Here is a 14,810-nt window from a genome sequence, read left to right as displayed (position 1 = left end):
ATTTATTTATTTATTTATTTATTTATTTTTGGCTGTGTTGGGTCTTCGTTTCTGTGTGAGGGCTTTCTTTGGTTGTGGCGAGCGGGGGCCACTCTTCATCGCGGTTGCGGGCCTCTCTTGTTGCGGAGCACAGGCTCCAGACGCGCAGGCTCAGTAATTGTGGCTCACGGGCCCAGCTGCTCCGCGGCATGTGGGATCTTCCCAGACCAGGGCTCGAACCCGTGTCCCCTGCATTGGCAGGCAGATTCTCAACCACTGCGCCACCAGGGAAGCCCCAGCAGTTTCTTAATAGGTTAAACGTCTGCTTGCTGTGTATGATCCAGCCTTTCCACTCCTAGATGCTTACCCAAGAGAAACGAGGGCAGACGTCCATGTAAAGACGTGCAACAGCACGGATGCATGTCAGAGTGACCACGCTGAGGGCGCGAAGCCAGACCACAGAAAAGCACACGCTGTATGGTGCCACGTGTATAAAGCTCTAGAAGATGCAAACTTACTGTGGTGACAGAAAGCACATTCGTGGTTGCCTGGGCGTCGGGGGTGGGGCTACAGAGGGACACAAGGAGACTTTTGGGGGTGTAGATGTGTCCATTACCTTAACTGAGGTGGTGGTTTCATAGGTGTATAATATGTCAGAGTGTATCAAATTGTAATTGTTTATTGTGTTATTTACCTTTCATAAAGATATTTTTTAAGCTAAATGAGCAATTAGCGTAGGAGCAGGCCCTGCCTCTACCTGCTGAACCCCTGTGTCACCCTGGTGGCTGCTGCTGCCCATATTTTTCGTTTGTGCGGAGGGCCTGTTCCACTGACTGGGTCGGAAGAGTGACCGGTGAGGGAGAAGTTTTCTGTTACTTAAATCATTTCAAGTGGAAAACCCTATTACTGCTTTTGTAACAAGTTGGATTTAGTGAGCATTTGCTGTGGTTCAGTCAGGTTTTAAGGACCTTATGTGGATTTTCACTGAGTCCTTATAGCATGTGAGGTAGGTAGTGTTACTGTTTCCACTTTCAGACCAAAATTCAGAGGCAGAGAGAGGTTGTCAACTCGGTGGAGGCCACCTGGGGCTGAGAGTGGGGTCTGGAAGTCAGAAGTGTGGCCCGCAGCCAGGTGCAGCCACATTGCCTCCGCCAGCCGGTCCTGCGCAGGCGGGCTGGACGTGCAGAGGCACGTGGGAGACCCAGTAGCGCTCGTCGTAGTTTGCGGGAAGTGAGTGTAAAAGAAAGATTACATCTGCATACTGGAGTGCAGGAGGCACGGCTGAGAGCAGAGTTTCCCCCAAACTTGAGGGTTACAGCCTCTCAGAGGTGCCTCTGTCGTGTGCAGTTGATGTCCAGTCCCTGCCACCTTTCCCAGTTAGACCTTCCTTCTGGGTGTGTGCCATTCACTTCTCGGATAGCATCAATTATGTATGAAGTTTGGCTCTGAAATCATTCAAGTGGGACTTCCTGTGTGGCCCCAACGGGTTTGAAGGGGTATGTACTAGGCTCTGTGTTCGACCTGGGAAGCAAGGTCAGCTGTAGCGGGAGAACAGGACGGAAGAACAGATGGGTTTTTGTAGTGCATCACACAGAAGGATTCAGGAGAAAGGGTCACTGGCCGTTTCCTGTGACTCCAGAGGGAATGGCGACCTGGGTGAGGGTAACTCACACCTGCTGTCCAGCACTGGCTCAGCCCTGTCTTCCCATCCCACTCCCTGAGCTGCCACTTGCAAAGGACCTCACGCCTCCCACTGTGATTTCTGCTGTCACTCCTAATTGCCAGCATCCGGTAGGTGAGCGAGCTGATCTGTAAGGCGACGTAGGGGAGGTGATACCGGGGTCAGGGAAGACCACCTCATCTCGCTCAGTGTCTGAGCTGGGAAACGGGTTAGTTCCATGTGGGGAGAGCCTAGTTCCTGTTCTTTTAGGAGGATATTGAAGTGGGTCGGGCAGCCTCTAGTTGGGTGCCTGCTGTGTGAGTGAAGAGATGAGAAGGGCCCAGTGCTGTGCTGGCCACTACAATAGCTGGTGGCCACTAGCCACATGTGACTGGTGAGCGCTGGAAATGAGGCTCGCCCAAATTGAACTATAAATACACCCTGCACTTGAAAAACTTAGTGTGGACTTCCCTGGCGGTCCAGTGGTTAGGACTCCCAAGTCAGGGAGCACAGGTTCGATCCCTGGTCAGGGAAGATTCTGCATGCCGCATGGCTCCACCAAAAAAACAAAACAAGGAAAACTTAGTGCGACAAATGAGTGCAAAATAGCCTACTTACAATTGTTCTGTATCGATTACATGTTGAAATAACGTTTTTGGTTGGATTAAATAAATATATTATTAAAATTAATGTAACCATGTTTCTTTTTACTTTTATAATATGGCTGATGGAAAATTAAGAATTCCACATGTGGCTCCCGTTGTATCGGACAGTGCCTGCTTAGAGCGATGAGCTGATTGGAGGGGATGGGTAGGAGCTGAGATGAGCTAGGCACTGGGTCCTATGAGCCTGGGGGCTGGAGGTGACACCTGGCAACTCATAAACCTGAATCGCAGCTCACCTGAACTGATGGCATTCAACTTTCGAACTAATGGTCCAAGCAGTTTTAATTTTTTTTAATTGTAATACAGTTGATTTACAATGTTATGTTAGTTTCTGGTGTACAGCAAGTGATTCAGTTATATATACATATTCGTTTTCATATTCTTTTCCATTATGGTTTATTACAGAATATTGAATATAGTTCCCTGTGCTATACAGTAGGTCTTTGTTGTTTACCTGTTTTATATATAGTAGTTTGCATCTGCTAATCCCAAACTCCTGATATATCCCCTCCTCATCCCCTTTCCCCTTTGGTAACCGTAAGTTTCTTTTCTATGTCTGTGAGTCTGTTTCTGTTTCATAAATAAACTCATTTGTGTCATATTTTAGATTCCACATATAAGTGATATCATATGATACTTGTCTTTCTCTGTCTGACTTCACTTAGTATGATAATCTCTAGGTCCATCCATGTTGCTGCAAATGGCATTATTTCGTTCTTTTTTATGGCTGAGCAGTATTCCATTGTATATATGTACCACATCTTCTTCATCCATTCCTAAGTGTTCCTAAGCAACACTTAGGTTGCTTTCATGTCTTGGCTATTGTGAATAGTGCTGCTATGAATGTTGAGGTGCATGTATCTTTTTGAGTTAAGAGTTTTCTCCGGATACATGCCCAGGAGTGGGATTGCTGGATTGTACGGCAACTCTAGTTTTAGTTTTGTAAGGAACCTCCATACTGTTTTCCATAGTGACTGCACCAATTTACATTAAAGAAATTATTTTTTTGGTGGGGAGAGCAGTTTTAAGATGCTGCCTCTAGAAGTGGAGAACCTAAGATCTCTTGCCCCTGATGGGATACCTCCATTAGGGAGAAAACAGTGCTCCCCCCGGCTGGGGCAGAAGGCCGTGTCCAGGTGTTAACTTCCATTGCATCGTTGTCAGAGAGCTTGTCCTCCTGGAATGACGTGTGGGAGCAGGTGATTAAGGGAGTGAAATTTCTTCCTGTGGTCCCTTGACGATTTCTAGCCAGTTAGGGATTGCTTAGAGGGCCTGCATGGTTAACTCTGGAGCTGGCCTGAATCAGAACCGTGGCCAATGCCGTTTGTGACTGTGAACCTCGGGTAGGTTGTGACTCCTTTTCTCCTGTTTACTGTGTGGACAATCGGTTGAACCTCCTCCTAGGGGGTGGTGAGGACACATGTGACATTACACGGCAAGGGGTCCTAAGTCAGCTATGACCTCAGAGTAGATTGTGAATCACCTTTTATGTGATTTTGAAGCAGTCAGGAATCCAAGTGGTGAGACCCTATAGACTTTTCTGAGCCGGCTTGTGAGGTTGGCCTCGTCTGTCGTTCGTTTAGACTCTGGTCTCGGAGGATGGAGCCGCAGCGTCTTTTGTCCACAGCAGATGCTCGGTAGACAGGGGTGAGGAAGACAAATAAGGGGTTTGTAGAGCGAAACCAAGAGCACTGCTGATAGAGGGAGAATGGCCCCAGTTCCTGGACTTGGCCTGGGTGCCACGCCTGGTCGGAACGCAGGCAGGCCGCCCCGTTACCTGCAGCAGAACCGCTCAGCAGAGATGTTGGGTGTTGGAAGAATCACAGAGCTGTTTTGCAAAAGTCAAGACATGTTCAGAAGAAATTAATATACTTTGATGAGTATGAGTCATGCTTTTACTTTCCGTAACTTTTGTGGGGAGATGCTAGCTGTAGGCTGTCTGAATTGACGGTTTTGAGAGGAGCAGCTTAAGGCAGCTCTGCTCACCTAGAACAAGACCTCGGCTCCCTGGGCTGTCGCTTAGGACATCTCTCCCACTGTCAGCAAGGGTGTAGTTATGCGTCCTGTCCGTAGGGGTTTCTCTCTCGTGGCCCACTTTTCACATCACGGACAAACCTTGGCTGCTGCCTTCAGGTGGGAAGACAGAATCCCACAGTCTCGAAGGAAGCAGGGGAGCCTGAGCTGCGCCCGGCTCATGGTGGAGGAGACGCAGAGACGGGGCAGGGACTGCGTGTTGGGCGGGGCTGGGAGATGCTGGGAATGGGGTGGGGGACGGAAAGCACATTCCTGCCGCTCCTAGGCAGGTGCCAGCCAGCAGAGGTGGGCCCTGGGCAGCACGGAGCTGGGCAGCAGGCGGTCTCTGCCTTCCCTGGGCCCCCGCCCGCCCCCCGCAGCGCTGCCCGCTCGGGCTCCCTTGGCTCCCACTGTCCGTGCTGCCAGGGCCCCTGGGTCTTCTAGGCCTGCTCCGGTGCTTTGTTAGCTAGAAATGTGAGGTGGACTGAGATTCACGTTCCCTTCTAGTTCAAGAATTTTTCTTAACAGGCACGAAATAGTATTCGTATGATAGCTTAAATAAAATAAGTCTGGGTTTTAAATTATTCAGCACAGTAACAGTATGTTTCCAGCTTTGCTTTCAGCACCATACTTCTTATCAGATGTTTTAATGTGTTCTGAAATGTAAATTCTTTTTTTATATAAACTTATTTATCTATTTATTTATTATTTATTTTTGGCTGCGTCGGGTCCTCGTTGTTGCGCGCGGGCTTTCTCTAGTTGCGGCGAGCAGGGGCTGCTCTTCGTTGCGGTGCACGGGCTTCTCATTGCGGTGGCTTCTCTTGTTGCGGAGCACAAGCTCTAGGTGTGCGGGCCTCAGTAGTTGTGGCTCGCGGGCTCTAGAGTGCAGGCTCAGTAGTTGTGGCACACGGGCTCAGTTGCTCCGCGGCATGTGGGATCTTCCTGGTCCAGGGCTTGGAACCCATGTCCTCTGCATTGGCAGGTGGATTCTTAACCACTGCGCCACCAGGGAAGCTCTGAAATGTAAATTCTTTATAGTAATTTTCAAATGTGACATTGCATAGCAACCATAAATAGTTTGCATACGACGGTGAAACTAAGCAGTGCCTTCCGAGCGATGGGTTCAGGTGAGCAGACTGCGGAGCTTTCTGCTATCAATGCCTTCCGAGCGATGGGTTCAGGTGAGCAGACTGCGGAGCTTTCTGCTATCGATGCCTTCCGAGCGATGGGTTCAGGTGAGCAGACTGCGGAGCTTTCTGCTATCGATGCCTTCCGAGCGATGGGTTCAGGTGAGCAGACTGCGGAGCTTTCTGCTATCGATGCCTTCCGAGCGATGGGTTCAGGTGAGCAGACTGCGGAGCTTTCTGCTATCGATGCCTTCCGAGCGATGGGTTCAGGTGAGCAGACTGCGGAGCTTTCTGCTATCGATGCCTTCCGAGCGATGGGTTTAGGTGAGCAGACTGCGGAGCTTTCTGCTACTGATGCCTTCCGAGCGATGGGTTTAGGTGAGCAGACTGCGGAGCTTTCTGCTATTGATACCGCTACCTGCTTGATGAGGCACATCTCTGTGGAGGGAGGATGGAGCTGGCTTACAAAAAATGTGTTTTTTGCTTTTTGTGCTCTCTGCAATCTGTCCATGGGGCTGGAGTACTTTCCTGTTGTTCTCAGGTACATGGTTAATTTTAAAAATTTTATTTTTTATTTTTTGGGCTGCGCCTCGCATCTTGGAGGATTTTAGTTCCCCGACCAGGGATCAAACCCGAGCCCAGCAGTGAAAGTGCCAAGTCCTAACCACTAGACCACTGGGGAAGTCCCGGTACATATTTGATTTTTTGTTAGGCAGTAAATCCCTTTGGATGCATTTAACCCTATTATGACCCCACTCACTCAAGGACTGGCTTTGGGTCTTGGGAAATCAGGGAAGCACGTGCTGGAGTGGTGTTGGAACCATTCACAGGGCATCAGACGAGACACCAGCATGGTACCATCTTGGGGGTTTTTCCACTGCCGTGATGTCTGGGTTTAGCGTGGATTTCCTAGAATGACACATGGGTTCCCAGAAATTCAGTTTGAGTGTATGTGGCGTTTGGCTATCAGTGACTTTATGAAGTTATGTGTAGGTTCTGTTGTGATTTGAAAAGTATAAGAACCTTTATTTTCAAAAGGTAGTAAACGGAAGTGAGACTCTTCTTCCCTCTTATAGAATATCAGCTGGGGGCCTCGTAGTGATCAGACCTTTGTAAGGCTAATAAGTAAATTCACTTTATGTATAGATTCTATCTTGTATCTTTTTTTTTTTCTATTTACAGAACTAATGTACGATCGTTGTATAAATTTAGTTCTGGTAAGAATGATTACATTTTTTACATTGTCCTAGTGCTTTAGGGGATATGCTTAAATTGGAGTTAAACAGTAATTTAGAAGACGATTATACTACATTGTCCATAAATGTAAAATGTGAAAAGTAAAAGTGTCTTATGTGTGCATTATCAGTAAACACTTAACTAAGTGAGGGGCTGTGAGTTTTCTTTTAAAATTTGCATCAGAAAATTGAGAAACAGGAAAATCTCGTGAGGTATCTTAGATGTTGGGGACAGACTATTTAAATCATTGCATTCTAGTAAAATGTAACACACACATGTCAGTTTTAAAATAACGTGTAAAAATTTGCTGGATACTTTAATCCAGAGCCAGACGGGAATTTTGTGTGTAACTAGGCCTCCTCTCTTAGACTCCATTACCAGCTGGTCACCCATATTAAAAACTAGTTACGGTTTACTTTGTATTGAATATTCTGATATCTGCTACTTCTTAGAAGCTGATGTAATGTTTCATCAAAACTTAATTTTTTGTCACTTTTGAAACATACCAGCCTCCATGGTCAACCATTCAGTTGTTTAGACAAATTTGGGAGTTTTGGGGATTGACTCTTTCTCACAGACAACCAGCTAACGTGGCAGCGTGATCCATGTCAAAATACAACACGATCTGCTTGTGAGATCTCTGTGCTCCTGTATTTTTAAAACTAAGAGATATAGAACAGATTTCATACATACTTGTAATGTAGTCAAACAATACCAAGAAGTAATGACTTTTAAAAAAATTTATAAAGAGAATGTTCAAACGTAGATTACAGGCAGAATATTATGAAATCATCCAGCTCTAACAGAATTCTGCTAGTTTTGTTTAATCTCCTTTCTTCCTATCAGAGTGTTTTAAAGGAAGTCCCCAAATCATATCATTTCACTCATAAGTAAGAAGCATTTCTCACGGTTAAGGACTTCAGTTTCATTATGACACCGAATGAAAGAGCAGCAGCCCCTTGTCATCAGATACCCAGATGATATTCAGATTTTCCTGGTTTTCTCTGTACATTTGGATTTTAAATCAAGATTCAAGGTCTCTAACATTTAAACAGAAACTATTCTAATGGAAAATTGAAATACATAATAAGTTAAAAAATAGTATAAGGAACTCCATCACCAAACTAAAGCAATTACCAACTCACGACCAAACTTGTTCTTCTGTGCTCTCCCCTGTTTCCCTCCTCGGTTGTTTTACAGCGAATTTCAGACACGTCATTTTATTCTTAAGTCTGTCAGGGTATACCTTCCCACGCCAGGGAAGCCTGCGGGTGTCGTGTGGTGGAGTTGTCCCGCGCCCTGGGGATCTGCCCTCACTGCTCGGGTTTTGTTAAAGCAGCTGTGACCCAGGAAGGACTTGACTGCTGTCCATCGCCCTTTGGACTTGTGCTGTCTCGATTTCGGAGATTAACTTGGATTTGGGAATGGAAGAAAAACCAGAAAAGCTGGTGAAATTGATTCAGATCCCTCATGCAAACTCCCCTCGCTCAGAATGCTCTTTTGTCTGGAGGTGAGGTGTGGTACTGGTGCTCATGTGGCCGAGCAGGTTGGCAGACTCCTGCCCCCGTGGCGCGGGGTGCTCGGTGGGGCTGCTCTTGCCCCAGGACGTTGAGCGCAGCACGGGCACCGGTGGCTGGCGTCCCGGGCCGCCCTCCTGTGGGTCGTGAACCCGCATGTGTGTGGCGACTGCTCTGTGGGGGGTGCACTTCGTAGTCTGATCCCTGATGACACAGAAAGGCCTACAGAGCCCTTTACAGTTGTCTTGTTAGTTTTCTTCTCGGCCCTGCGGTGTTGGTGCTGTCATTCCTGTGGTGCAGTCAGCAGACCAGAGTGGAAGGTGAGCGGGTGAAAGTCACATTCCTTGTGTGTGGCGAAACCAGAACCTGAAATTATATTTTGATGCCGTCACTCCATTTTGTCCTTAATATTAGCCCGTGTCATTGTTAGTGACTGGGTAATAACTGGGGCGCTGGGAGCCCTTGAAGTGTCCTTCCTAGACTTTACAGGGGTCTTGATTAGAGGGGCGTGGTGCTGCATTAGTCGTGAAGTACATTATATCACAAATGTGAAATATTTAAATAAAAAATTATGTTAACTCTTTAACTTACAGAGATACTGGGTATAACCTTAAAGTAGGGGCAGATCACTTCACATACTTGCTTTTAAGATACTTAAATTTCTGTGGAAAGTGTTTCCAAAACAAGCTGTAAATAAAAGCTGGTGGCAGATGTGGATCATAAAGAACAGAAGTGAGACTCTCAGCAGGTCCTGTCTTAGTGGATTAGACTGGTCAGTGCGCTGAGTCAGCATGGCCAGTGCTTAGCTGTGACTTTGGCCCTAGAGGAGAGAAGGAGCCCAGGCCACGTAAACCTGATGGTGGGCTTCTCAGAGGCTCTGGGGGACTAAGGATAGTGAAGAGAACAGCAAAAGCAGTTACATGTAAGTAAGACCTTTAAAATGTACATTCATTTTTTGTGATCAAAGGAATATAAACTGCATGTCCAGTATTTGGAAAATGAAGAGAAAAATATGACCAATAATTCTAACAAAAATGCTGTCTTATTACATGTGTTTTTAAATTAGGTATGTTTTTGGCCTTCTTAAATAGCTAAAATTATTACACACAAATTTGTTTTTCATTTAGCATATAATGAGCATTTTTGTAGGTTTTTATACTATCTCCATTATTGTTCCTAGTGATATGTAATAGTTCACCCAGTAAACGGTTAACATTTACTAGTTTTTTTTTTTAACTGAAAAGTATGGAGGAAGAACTGTGAATGCTTCTTGGTTCAACGGCCCAGATAACCAGTTAACTTTTTTGAAGAAAAAAAAAAATATATATATATATATGTATATACACATGTAATTTTACATATATAATTTGTCTTTTTTCCTTATATATATATGATAATGTGAAAAATCAAAGCTGCCCCATTCCTGTGTATTTCCCCCCCAAAATAGCCATTAACATTTTCTTGTGTATATAGAAAAAAAGATTGCTTACATTAGCATAGATGTTTATTCTTTTTATATACACAAAAGGAGAATTATCATTTATATATTTTTCTGTACCTTGTCTGTTTCATTTGCTGTTATCTTCACGGAAGAGCATTTGGGACGAACTTGTAGCGTGTGGGAATTAGGACCTTCTTGCTTCCCGTCAGTCCCGCTCTGTATCTGAGTGTGCAGGCTCCTTGCTGTCCGTGGGTTGCCGACTTCTCTTTGGGGGAGTGTTGACCGCTTGGTCTTGTGTGATGGTGGTGTTGCCTGGTCCCTTCACACTCATCCTGTGAGGCCAGTTCAGTGTCCGTTAGCTCAGGGCACGGGAGGCTGTCCATCGTGGATGTGTGTGTGCCCCACAGAGGAGGTCCCGGACGGTGCCACGTCAGAGCAAACCCCAGTGCCCAGAGGGCGACGGAGAGGTGAGCGTGCTGGAGTGTCCCTCCATCGGTGAGAGGCCAGCTGCAGACAACTTCTTTTCCAGATTGGATTTTAAAAAATACACCTTCAACATGTGGAATAAAGAATGTAGTTGAAAAAAATTTTTAAATGTCTACCAGTAGGTTTCTCTTTCTGACCAGACTGTAGAGATCAAAAAGGGCCTTTCAGGACACTTATTTTTATTGGTAGTAGAGATATGAATACCCTTTTCTTTAAAAATCAATGGATACGAATTTTGAGTCTCCTGATTGAGACTTGAATGTGGACACTGATCGTAGAGAGAGCCGTAATCAAAAGGCAATATTAATAATTTATGTTACTTAATGATGAAAGAGAAATAGATCTGGTTTTGTTCTCTTTGCTTGTGACTAAAGATTAAAGTCAGCAAGTATTGGTATTATTGCTTCTGAAATTTTGAGAGGTAACTGAATTGGAGCTTCTCATTTTAAAGATAGTTAAGTTTTCAATAAATCAATTTCTCTAGTTTAAAGCAATACAGCTGGGTGATTATCATGTATTAATATATATTCTTTTATAATATGTAAAAAAAGAGCATCTAATTGAAAGAAATATTTAATTTTAATATCTCAGGAGCTATTCCATCTAATACTAGGATTTGGATCTTTACCTAAAGACCACCTAGCATCTCTGAAAGTTCTTTCTGTTTATCTCGATCCTAGGAGTTTGTTGGTTTTGTCCTTACTTTAAAAACTAGCTTAGCTTTTTAGTGTTTAAATTAGGATCGGAATACATGGTTTGTTGCCTAAAACTAACCGTTTAATTCAGTGTACCTGATGACAACATTAGCTGTTAGTTTTCTTCATGTTGATTTTGGAAGGATTGAATGAAGTAGCTTCTCCACAGACTAAGAACAATTCTTTAACGTGGGGGTGGGGAGTGTTACTGGGATAAAACTGCCCCCAACTCTGCCAGATTGTCCTTATAGTATAATTTGATCACGTGTGAAATGCACGTGCGCTGCAGCAGGCCGCTGGGGTTGGCGGGGAGGATGCAGGGCCGTCCATAAGCTCAGGAAACGCATCGGCACAGCTTTCTGTTTTAAAATTATTTCGTGTTCTCTTGGCACTGTTATTATTTCATACATTAACATTCATCAGCTGCAGTCCTCAGAGTTTGATACATGAAAATGAGAGAGAGAATTAGCCCGGTTATCACATAGGGTAACTCCAGCCTTTGCTCCCTTTGTCCAGGGAGGCGCCAGGGAGTCTGCGTGGGCGAAGCTTGCCCGGGCTTACAACACCCACTTGAAGTAATGCCTCTAGGAACAGTGGTGTCACTGTGCTTGCCTTCCCGGACAGCTGGAGTGGCAGACCCTGCCTTTGTCCTCCGAGATGCCTCAGCTCCGCGTCAGGGCCCCACCCCGTTAGGCCTTTCCTGATAGTTCTGCAGACTTTCATTTAGGGTCAGCCCGAGGGACTTGATGCCTCTAGAAGCCCAGCACTTCCCCTTCTGCTTCCTGCCCGGCCCACCCCAGCAGCTAATGGCATTTTGTGGCTGTGAATAGACGTGGGCTGGTGGGTGCAGGTGAGGGCAGGAACCAGGAACTTATTAACACATACTTTTTGAAGATGCTTTTTATTGGGAAAGGTATTTTTGTTTTCTCAATAAGTATTCTGTAATATAGACCATGTAACAATTATTTTGAATGCTTTTGTACAGAAAAGGAAAGTTTATCTAGACTGGGAACTAACAACTATGTTTCTTGGGTCATCCAGATAATTTCCCCCAGATGTGTTTCCATTTTAAGAAAATAAATAATTACTGTTAATTAAATATCTGGTATATATTATAATAACCCTGTGACTTTCACACAAAATCTGTGATGGAAGAATTCTCCCCTCTGTGTTTGCATAGGAAATTGAGGCCCTTGCATAAGCTGTGTTTGCATGTGGGGGCTAATTGTATTCTTAAGTGATTAAAAGATGTTGGTAATTGTATCTTCAGCTTTGTGATAGGTTGGTCATAGTTAGGATTGACTTAACAGCTATGTTCTTGGTCAGAAATGCAACCCCGAATTACGACATTCCCTTGGGAAAATAAGTCTCTTGTTTAATAGGATAATTGTGTTTTGACCCTGATTTCAGGAATACTGTCTAATGAGCCTGGGGGTGGGGCAGGGTCAAGAGTGGGCAGCAGGGCTGCTTGTACTGAGCCTACTTTGGCCTGTACCTGTAAGGACTGCAGTGTTGCTTCTGAGTCTCCTGGGATCCCAGAGCCCATTTTGGTGGGAGAGTAAGTTGTCCTGAATCAGAGGTCTGTTGGACACCAAACTGAGTCTTTTTATAATCGCTGTGTGGGACTTCCCTGGTGGCACAGTGGTTAAGAATCCACCTGCCAATGCAGGGGACACGGGTTCGAGCCCTGGTCTGGGAAGATCCCACATGCTGCGGAGCACCTAAGCCCGTGCGCCACAACTACTGAGCCTGCGCTCTAGAGCCCGTGTGCCGCAACTACTGAAGCCCGCGTGCCTAGAGCCTGTGCTCCGTAACAAGACAAGCCCGCGCTCGCCGCAACTAGAGAAAGCCCGCGTGTAGCAACAAGAAGACCCAACGCAGCCAAAAAAAGAAAAAGAAAAATTAGAATCACTGTGTGAACATTCTGATGTCTTCTGGGCAGTCATGGGTTCAAGATCATTGACATGGCTTTGAGGTGCTGGGTTGCCAGGTTGCCGCTGTACTCTATTTCCTGAACTAACTACCCCAGGGTTTTCATGTGAGAGCTATTCTGAACGTCAGTCTTAGGTTCTTAAGTTTATAGTGAAACCCAAATCCTTCATGAAACCTGCTTCTAAACAGATTTTTCCTTCTTCAGCCCACCACCACCTTTTGAATAGTCTATTAGATGTTGTCATTGAACAAAGCTTGTGTATAATAGTAATTATACTTTGTTAACCCAGCCCTTGTAGGCATTTTATACCTTCTTATGAATGCTAAAGAAAGGTACTCTGATTTATAATGAAACCATAGCTCTCAGAATTTCAATTTCCTTTTCTCGTCTGCTTCATTAAATTACTCAGTCATTGTTTATTAATTTTTTGTGCTTTTCTCTTTCAGATCTAAGATTCTTTGAGGTGGCTTTGAAGAGCACTAAGATTAGAAGATGAGTGAACTTGACCAGTTACGGCAGGAGGCCGAACAGCTTAAAAACCAGATTAGAGTACGTAGCTATGTGTGCTCAGTTTTGTTAATCATTTGGATTTCAGATGCGATGTTACCATTTTAAGGAAAAATGTGTTGCAGAATACAGACTATTCATTGTTTTGGATTGAAATTGAATCTTAATTGGCCCAGGATGTAGAAATTACAGATCCAGGTATTTGGCCTAGTACATTATTTTCAGGATTTTGTTTTCTTTCTTTCTTTTTTTTTTTTTTAAACATCATTATTGGAGTATAATTGCCTTACAGTGTTTTGTTAGTTTCTGCTAGTATTTTGTTTTCTAGCATATTTTCACTTCACTATACAGCAAATGTTTCCATAGAATTTATAGACATCTTTCTGTACCTTTTTTCTTGACTTTGGGAATTAGCTTTGTGACATTCTTTTGGTCACTGTATAGAGTGTGGTATTCACTTACCCCACTGTGACTGCTAAGTTGAGGGCCGGAAACTTGTTTAAAAATAAGAGTATTAACAACAATAATAAAAAGTATTTTAAGTGCACGTGATGTGTTCTTAATTTTGAAAAAAGGTGTTTCCTAGGGATGGTTATGGCTGTTAGAGCACTAACATCTATCTTCAAATAGATGCTCTATTCAAATAGAGCATCTATTTGAAGATAAAAACAGCCAGGTATCATTCAGCTGTCCTGTAGAAAGTAGGATAGTTGCAGAGTTCTCAAGCGTTACCTCCCAATCTGTCACTGATGTTTATAATGGTGCACTGCAGAACCCATGAACTTTTAAAAGGGGATGCATACTAGGTCCAACTTTAAGTATGGAGCCTAATTATTTCCATTTAAAAGACCAATTATATGTTCAGAAAGCCTAGTAGTAATTGGAAAGAAAGATCAGCATCTTTTTAGCTGACTTTTTCTTGAAGTTGAGAAAAGATAATGGAATTATCTGAGATCTACCACCAAAGAAGAAACAGAAAATATCCTTTTACTGTAAGAATTTCAAATCTTAACATTTAAAAGATACAATATAGCTCAATAAAAATAAGGAAGAGTTAGTATTTTTAATGGTTTGCTCTGATCAGATTTGTTTAATACATCCAGCCACACTCCAGAATATAGAAATCAGAATTTTGTTTTTCTAGCAACAATAAGTTGTTGTTTATAAGTTGTTCATAAATAGTGGGTTCAGATCTATTCGTAGCAAATAAGACAGTTCATCTGGCATAGGTAAAAAAAAAAAAAAAAAAAATCCAAATTTGGTGGAAAAATAAAGGCTGAAAGTCAATGTTGCATCTTTTCTTCCCATTTTTTAGACCTGTTTTCTGTAAAGCACACACAGCCCTCCTCTTAGGGGACAGAGCTGTCGTGTGAGCCACATGTGGAATTTAAAACTGTAAAAAGAAACTGGTAGAATTAATTTTTAACAACTGTATCTGAACCAATATATCTAAAAGATCACCATTTTGATATATAATTAATAAATACATTTACTTTTTACACTCTTTTTTGGTACCGAGTCTTGCCAATTCAGGGTCTCTTACATGAAATG

At 43.8% G+C, this 14,810-nt stretch overlaps 1 protein-coding gene across 3 annotated transcripts in view; it reads left to right on the top strand.

The window, feature by feature from the left end:
• GNB1 (G protein subunit beta 1) overlaps nt 1–14,810 on the top strand; it is a 91,524-nt gene that overhangs the window by 51,700 nt on the left and 25,014 nt on the right. For all 3 annotated transcript variants that reach the window (XM_059899635.1, XM_059899576.1, XM_059899500.1), the window contains exon 2: nt 13,199–13,301. In XM_059899635.1, coding sequence (XP_059755618.1) covers nt 13,245–13,301 — 57 coding nt within the window. In that variant the 5' untranslated portion in view covers nt 13,199–13,244. The remainder of the gene's footprint in view (nt 1–13,198; nt 13,302–14,810) is intronic.

Source organism: Balaenoptera ricei, chromosome 1 (assembly GCF_028023285.1).
Source record: "Balaenoptera ricei isolate mBalRic1 chromosome 1, mBalRic1.hap2, whole genome shotgun sequence".
In the NCBI taxonomy this organism is placed as follows: Eukaryota; Metazoa; Chordata; class Mammalia; order Artiodactyla; family Balaenopteridae; genus Balaenoptera; species Balaenoptera ricei.
Note: the sequence above shows the minus strand (reverse complement) of the source record. Positions and strands in the feature narration are given on the sequence as shown.